At 38.4% G+C, this 8999-nt stretch overlaps 1 protein-coding gene across 3 annotated transcripts in view; it reads right to left on the minus strand.

The window, feature by feature from the left end:
• LOC116844734 overlaps positions 1-8999 on the minus strand; it is a 214224-nt gene that overhangs the window by 199760 nt on the left and 5465 nt on the right. Inside the window, exon 1 of one of the 3 annotated variants that reach the window (XM_032816685.1) lies at positions 6273-8972. In XM_032816685.1, coding sequence (XP_032672576.1) covers positions 6273-6420 — 148 coding nt within the window. In that variant the 5' untranslated portion in view covers positions 6421-8972. Of the gene's footprint in view, positions 1-6272; positions 8973-8999 lie in introns of those variants that run through there. The other 2 variants (XM_032816684.1, XM_032816683.1) reach the window with 2 other exon arrangements.

Genomic DNA, 8999 nt, shown 5'->3' on the forward strand with positions numbered 1-8999 from the left:
AGTTATAAAGCATTTTGTTCTGTGAAAAATAGAAAATAACTAAAATTTACAATAAATGTTCAATGTGCCCTCCGTCCATTTCAACACACAATTTGACACGTCTCCTCATTCGACAAGATGTTCCAGGATTTTCTTCAATTGTGCGTAAAATATTTTCCTCGAATGCAGGAGTTCTAACAAGTCGCGGTCTACCGCAGTCAACTAAATTTGGTTTGAACTGTCCGGTCTCACGTAAGCGTTGATGAATTTTGCTAAACATTCTTCTACTTAGCTATTGGCGATTCGGATAAGCTGTATGATACAAGCGTGTTGTTTTTGAAACATTGCCCTTTGCTCTGCCATACATAAAATGAATATCCGTCATTTCAGAATTTGTATAAAAATTAGCCATTTTTCAGATGACACAAAACTAGACACGGTCCACAATTCAAAGTTGAATACAACAATCCCTGCGTAATTAGATGATCACATACGGGCGTCCGTGAATGAACTGACTAAGAGATTTGGAAACTGTTGGCAACAAATACGAAATAAACCTGGACTCTGACCTTCAATGACGAAACATACCGAAATGTGTATTGACATGAGCCAAAGGCACATTGAACATTTATTGTAGATTTAATTTATTTTCTATTTTTCACAGAACAAAATGCTTCATAACTCAGAAATAAAAGATTTTCCCAGTACTGTTCATTAAAAGTTTTTGATTTTTTTTTAACGAATACTACATATCTCTAAAAGGTGGCACCAAATTTTAGGGGTATGTAGTACTCGTTAAAACAAATCAAACACTTTTAATGAACAGTACTCCGAAAACCTTTTATTTCTGAGTTATGAAGCATTTTGTTCTGTGAAAAATAGAAAATAACTAAAATTTACAATAAATGTTCAATGTGCCCTCCGTCCATTTCAACACACAATTCGGCACATCTCCTCATTGAAGATCGAACACGTTCAAAGATTCCAGGTTTATTCCGTATTTGTTGACAATAGTTTTCAATTCTCTGAGTCAATTCATCTATTGTATCAACTGGTGTGGCATATACCATGCTCTTCAAATGTCCCCATAGATAATAATCCAACGGATTTAAATCCGGTGAGCAAGGTGGCCATACAACTGGACCGCCACGTCCTATCCACCTTTCTTGAAAATGATTGGTTAAATGGCGTCTGACATTAACGAGGAAATGGGCAGGAGCACCAAATACGAAATAAACCTGGACTCTTTGACCTTCAGTGACGAAACATGCCGAAATGTGTATTGACATGAGCCGAAAGCACATTGAACATTTATTGTAGATTTAATTTATTTTCTATTTTTCACAGAACAAAATGCTTCATAACTCAGAAATAAAAGATTTTCGGAGTACTGTTTATTAAGAGTTTTTGGTTTGTTTTTAACGAGTACTACATATCTCTAAAATTTGGTACTACCTTTTGGGAACACCCTACACACACACACACACACACACACACACTGTTCTCCTCAAAGAAAATGACCCATCTGAAATTCCACTATAATAGATGATGCCGCTGATTCATTCACGTAGTAACAATAGCATTTCGAACATGCTATTTAATATTGTTGATTGAAATGTTGAACTTGCTAGAACTCGGTATCTGTTTTGACGAAAGTGCGTGACTAAATTTTTCCTTCATTTAGCACTTGAATGGAAACATTTAATCTATAGATTACAAGTATGTAAGTGCCAAACGAATCTAACGTTCCAGAGAGAATTGCCAATTCGAAATGCCATCGCCACTAAATGGATGGATCATCTAGTGACACGCTGTGTGATCCACGCAACGATGCCTCAATGCCTATCGGCGCTTCCGCTCCGGACGTTATCGATTTGCCGTTGAAAAAAAAACGCCGCGCATCTGGCCCGCGAAACCGTGGAAAAAATAGTTCGAAAGTTTTTAACATAAAAAGCGAAACGCGTTGTCATGTCCCATCGAAATTGCATGAAAGTTCCGCGTTTTGTGTGTGACAGTTGGATGCAGTCACAAAATGCGGAATCGCAGTCTGCATTCGGACGCCTGTTGCACAAGTAGCAGTTGAATTGTGTTTCAACAAACGTATATGGTTAATTGCGAAAGAAGACCGGAATATTTCTCGAGTAGATTTCTTCATATCGGCGTAATTACATTTATTCGTCACTGCCTATGAGAATATCGAATAATTGGGCTTCCAACAATCTTAGAGATGACTGCGAACCTCCGTATGTTGAATTTTACCCGATGGAATCGCTGTCTCGAAGCATGGCGTGCGTCATAAATCGTTCGCTAATGTTTCGCTTTCTTAGAAAACGAGAGTCTACGAGCGCGATTATTTCGCACACGCGCGAAAAGAGTGTGCATGCGCATATATTAACACATGCGCATACACACATATACACACATATGTATGTATACAAATGCGATCTCTTAATGTTTCATTTATTCATCCTCGCTGAGACACCTGATCTTACTCTAGCCGCAACGAATCTTTGCTCAGAGCAAGGTGCCTTTCGCGATCCTCTTTGACGAAACTTTATTCATTCCGGTTCCTGTAATCTGGCTTAATTAAACTTCCACTTCTCGCCCCGTCCTATCTCATCTTCGAGGCGGATTAGCTGGGCATACCACCGTAAGTCCATATCGAATCCGGATGTGAACCGATGAAAAAAAAATATAAAAGAAAAAAATGAAAAAAATCGTGATGAACGAAAAGCGTGATACCCGATGGATTCGCGCAGCGTACGTTGGCCAAATTCGCATTTTCTATCTCGACGCAAGCTGGTGATGCACAGAGCGCGAGATCACTATAAGGAAGAGAAATAGGACGTTTCTCAAATGTGTCTTCGTTTTACGTGTAACTTCATTCGCTTTCATCGCTCGATGGAAGTGCGCGTAAAGATCGTTGCGATTAAATGACGTATCGCGCGAGGACCATTTGTTTTTACCGCCTCCGTAGTACACAGGTTTTCGTTCTAGTAATTGCTCATACAATGTCGCACTTCGCTGTCGCGAAGATCACAAGTATCTGAATATGACGCAACTCGCAGAAACTCTCGTTGTAACTGAAACGTCTCATGAGATACGTTCTATTTCACAAACATGAAGGGAGTGGAGGACTTCTTCAATCGTGTTAAAATTAATTCTGTGTACGGTGTCTCAGAACTTAGGAAGTTTCATTCGAATCGGTAGCTAGAAGTGAAATTGAGAATATCGTCGTATTGAGTAATTTGCAACGGTTTAGATTGCAGAAGATGAGAAACGTTGCTTTGTGTAAAGAGGCTTGGGATATTGAACGAAGATCGAGGATCGATCCACATTACGTCGCCTGTGTGTCCTTAATCGGACATACGTCGCAGTGTCGAAACTCGATACGATGCGAGTCAGTGCTGGGAGTCGCCAAGGAAAAAAGAAAACGGCGAAAGCGCTAAATCAGCTGTCGCTATATGCGTGTATGCTACGTACGCGTGTACACATGGTCGGTTAACTCGGCCGCTGCCTAAATATAGAGGATATGCGAGCCGTTCATTTTGAAGATGGCGTAAGCGAAGTTCCGAAGTACAATGGACTTTCGTGTCAGGTACGATTACGAATCGCTGTGCGGTATTTGTATTTTAGCCTTGACTCACATTTTTTTCTAAATTATCTTGTTGTATTTGTGGAATGGGAGTAGCCAATATTACTTTAGGGGCTGCAGACGAAAAGAAAAAAAATATAGAGATCCAGAAAAAAGATTATATTATCAACTCAAATGTTAAGACAATTGCTTCTTCGCTTTCAAGTAGCAGAGTAATTTTGCTAATTTCAGTTCTTGGCAATCTCATTTCTTTCTATCGACTTTATGGGCAAAAATATATAGACTGATGTATATTAAGAATTACCTTCTCCGACCACGCAGTTCGCGAGAATTTCTTATACTCATAAATTCCTCAACTACACTGAGAAAAAAATACCTGAGAATTTATTTGTTGAATATAAGCTTCATTTCTCTCTCTATGAGATAACATTTATTTTTATGAAATAAAGTTTATTTCTGTGAAATAAACTTTTATTCCACACACACACAAATGAATCTTCAAGTATTTTTTCAAATATTTTACAGTATATATCATATAACAAAAACGATAATCTGGAAAAAAACAATATACAGAGGAACTACCTCTTTTCATCTGTTTCAGCTTCGGATATTAAGGCTTCTGGGTCGCGATCATGTTGGATCGTGACGTCAGAAGCGAGAAATGACACGCTGAAAATGTTTGCGTGCCATTTTTAAACGAAAAGATATTTGAACGAAAGATTACTTTAGATCGTGTGAGCATATTTGTAAAACTTTCTGACAAGTATCCTTTTCCCTTGACAGTCTATAAATAGCTGTGAAAGTAACGTGACAAAATCATGAGGAAAAGCAGATTGCAAAGGAAGGTTGCATATCATGTTAATTTGACAGCTATTTATTGACTGCCGAGGGAAGAGGATAGTTTCCAGAGTATGCACAAACTACCTCGAATATTCATTTATGTAATGAGAGAAAAAATATCGAAAAAATAAAAAATATTTATATTCGGTGCGTACCAATAATATATTGGTTTAAATCCTTTTATTTAAGTAGAATAAACCATTGTTTTCATGAAGAACTAAGGTTTTAAGAAAATGCATATTTTTTTACTTGAAAGATATTTTTTACCAGTATAAGTAAATATATTGTTAGTGCCCAATAAGTATTTAAGTGCCTAAGTATTTTTGTTCTTAAACTTTTTTTCTCTCTCAATGTATAGAGTCGGTTGCAAATCGACTCGCATACTTTCTACCAAATGAAGTTGCAACACTTCGAGTTGTCAAAACTGAAAAGCACTGCTGATGCATATACGCAGTAATCGGTTGTGACAGGAGCTGAAGTGACGATACAGAGTGTGACAATCGTGAAAAATTTGGAAGAAAGGGTTTAAATTGAGAGAAGTTATTATATTTCGAGAAGTAACTTCTATATCAGAGCAGTGACTTTTAATTCTGGCAGCTCAAGGCGTCGTGACTTTGTTTAATAAAAGGCGTGCAAACTGACTTGTAACTAACCGCACAAATATCTTGCTGTTTGAAAATACCACATAGGAATTTCGGTTGCGCGTTTTCTCGTTTCTGACGTCGTCAATGACCAGGAGCCTCAACAGCAGTCGACGTTTTCCCATTAATTCGGGAAGCAATATCGTCGGTAGCGAGCACGATGAAGCCGCGACACGCTCGGCGCGCACAATGGGAACAAATGAAAATTTATTATTTAAAATTGCTGCAGACTCCAATTCTTAATCGATCGAATCTTTTTTTAGTCGTTTTTTTAATCGTTAATAAATTAAAAGAAAACATGAAACTCAATTTTTAAAAAGAGCTTTCTGAAATATTAAATATAATTAACAATCTGAAAATCATGACAAATTCGCATTTAGCGGTTTACAAAACCCTAGTGTGGTTCTATTTCTGCTAAGAAATATGCATTTTCTTATAGTTGACAGTAGTATTAGTAGCTGTCAACTACCAAATCCTAATTCTTACATGGGATCAGCAACCTTCAAAATTCCTAATGTAGGCAACCTCTAAAATCCTAATTCTTTACTTCCGCTAAAAGACATGCATTTTTACAGCAAGATTGACAGCTGTCAATAGTTAAATCTTAATTCTAACATCTGATTTGTATTCAGCGACCCCAAAAAATCTTTATATAAGATACAAACAGTACAAAAATAGCTTTAAAAATAATATTCCTATAATTCAACTTCTCTGGTTAACCCTTTATTGTCCGCTATAACTCTGAAGTCACAATCCAGTTTTATCAATATTTATCTCGAATATGAATGTTGTTCCTGTCTTGACCGATATGACGCTCACAATATGGGTACTTTTTTTAAATATATTAGTAACGATAGTAACTGCTCAACGTGATCTCAGAATCACAAAGCTATCTTTGGAAAATAAAAAGTTGAAAAAGTAAAATTTCATCTCTCTTATATGTATTGAATACTTTAATTTTTAAACATCCTATGTACATAAAAAATTGTAAACAAGAGAAATTAATTTGGGTAGCAAAGGGTTAACAATTTCCAGATTGTTAATATTGCAAATTCCAAGGGGCCTTCTTTAGAAAGCTCCACAGTTCTCTTTGAAGATTATTAACGATTAATTTCAAGAAAAATTCAATTGTGGTTAAGAATTGCGGCCCGATTTTTGAACAGTAAATTTTCATTTGTCTCCACTGTGCAGCAGAATGGCCGGGTGTTCTTACTCACCGAGTACCAGTAGCAGTAGAACTTGTTGCGGGAGCCGAGCCACCATTGTCGGCCCCTCCGCTCGCACATCTATGAATTTAAATCGAGCGATCCTGCCGTGCCCCCTCGATTTGCCCGTCACGATCGCCAACGCCCGCCGCAACAACATTCATTTAACGTTCTGCCGGGCTTCCACGTGGGCGTACGCGCCTCTTATCCTTGGCTGATCCGCGGACCCTTTCCACTTGGCGCTCCTCTTCGTGCGCGCGCTGCACTCGGCGCGTTCCTCTTCCGTCGTCGATGCTCACCGAATTCCAGAGGGTTCCACTACTCGAGAAGATCCCACTCTCGCCGCCACCGCCGCCGTCGTCGTCGTCGATCGAGTCTCGCGCACACACTCACGCCCGATTAATCCTGGCGACACGATTTACTGAAATTCACGGGGATTCAGCGCGAACCCGATTCGTCGATGACGCGCACGATCGCGCAAATCGCCCTCGGTGCACGCGTTTCAAATATAACGGCCCCTTTTCCTCCCTCTCACTTATTATTTTTTTTGACCGATCGAAACACGATTTGGTCAGGCAGTCTGATATTAATCGGCCCACGGTGCTCCGTGTGTAGTGGTTGCGATCGAGCGACGCGCTCGAACCTCGATATCTGCGCGCACATAAATATTTTGGGGGCACCGTTGCCGTTGGTGGGCCAGGCCGGCTGGTAGATAGGACGGACGGACGAGGTGTCGAGAGATAGACTCGCGGGAAAAAAATAATTTACAAGTGAAATACAACTTGACACACGGCAGATAATATCGATACAGTCACAATGCAGGCGATCACTCCGCCGAGAGTGTTGACGTTGAGAAGTTGGAAGACAGCAGGCGAGAAACGACGTGAAGTGAGGTCCCAAAGCTTGACCCCACATCTATACAGACCGCAGACGCGCAGGATATGCAAAATTCACTCGCAGTTCGCAAATCACAGTGTGAGACGAATGTCTGAACGCAAAAATAGTACGCAAGAAGTTATATTTGTGTCTATCGACTTCTTCGAGATTATTTCCCGTTGCGAGTATACCAACGTAATTGTTCTTTCAAAGACCCAAAATATACTATAATACACTCATATTTACCAACGTAACAGGTAAATTTACTGACTATAGAAAATAGGTTCGGTTTGTTTTGGTTACGAAGATGCGTGATATAATGTTTATAGTTTTCTTTTCAGCGTTACCTTGAATCAGATTGTTTACATAAAGGCTTTATTTAGACTTTCCAAATTATCCGCGGCATAAGCTTTCATATGTGTAATTTTACAAATTTTATTATGTAATTTCATTAATTTTCGTTTTTCTCCTTAATGTTAAAAGGTATATTCCCGTTAAATAAATAAATAAATAAATAAGATCTCACACTCCCTTCGAAATCGTTTTCGATTGGTTAACGTAAGCGCAGTGTCGTAGAAGCAACGCATTCATGAAAAGTTTGAATTGCATCAACTCGCCACGTAAGGCGCGAGTGCAACTTCGAGTGCGATCTATTAAGCGCTGAAAATATTTTGAAGCGCCGTATAGGCCAATCGTGATTTTTCTTTGAACGCTTTAAAGCGTTCGCAGCGTCTAATGGATCGTACCCTACGTGTGCCTTGCGCAAGCTGATACATCAGTTTGCGTTTGCGACCTGCTTCTTGCGTTCTACGAGTTATGTAAACGGAGCTTTACATGGATTTATGTTCTCGCGTGTGCACGATTCTATATACAGAGTAAAAAATATTTTACATTTGTGTTATAACTGGTCCTTGTGAATATTTTTCCCCATAAATATGAAACATATGTTAACTTAATATATTATGTTTGCATTATCCAAATATCTTGTGTTGATTGATATTCAACATATTCCATATTAAAATTACAAATTTTATTAAAATTACAAGTTTTATACTTCAATATAGATATTATAAATATTAATTCTACCGAAAACTAGTGAGGAAAAATCCTCAAGTTCAATCCCACTTGTGAAAAGCACAAATTTTCCAAATGTGATACTAATGGAATTAATCGAAGGACATATATTTAATTTAGAATATTTTAACTAAAATCATTGACAAAACTTTAAAGGCAGCGCAATAAAAAAGAAGATAAATAGAATTCAGATAAATTTTTCTGTACTTTAACTGTAGAAATACTCACTGTAGAACCTTTTTGTTGTGTTACATTTGATACTATAAATATGTCAGTTCTATAAAATTCGCTTCAAAATAGCGAAATTCTTTTATGTTAAGTTTTGACATAACATTATTTTCTTTAATATATTTGCCTTGTACTAAATTAACACAAAAATTCGGGTGGATCGTTTTGGACGTGTTAAATTTAACACAGAAATTTGTTACCGTATTTTCGAAAGAGGAAGGGGGAAGAAGAGAGTGTAGATACGTGTGTGTGGATACGCATGTGTGTGGATACTGCCAATCATCGTGGACTTTCGAGACGAGCAGGAAGAACTGAACTGCGGCGATGGTTAAATTGAAAACCGATAAGCCCTTTCTTCTTTCGCAAGTTGTCCAACTGCTCTCGTCTTCCCGCTGTAATTGTGTCCTCTCTCAAGGAAATGATTAGCGACGTTCCATTCCTGGGAAGCACTTGACTGCGTGATTTATTCCGTGTTATTATGACGCTCCGGTATAACACACACACACACACACACACACACACACACACACACACACACACACACACACACACACACACACA

The sequence above is a fragment of the Odontomachus brunneus genome, unplaced genomic scaffold, assembly GCF_010583005.1.
Source record: "Odontomachus brunneus isolate Ranch 3 - 2012 unplaced genomic scaffold, Obru_v1 Obru_scaffold_045, whole genome shotgun sequence".
In the NCBI taxonomy this organism is placed as follows: Eukaryota; Metazoa; Arthropoda; class Insecta; order Hymenoptera; family Formicidae; genus Odontomachus; species Odontomachus brunneus.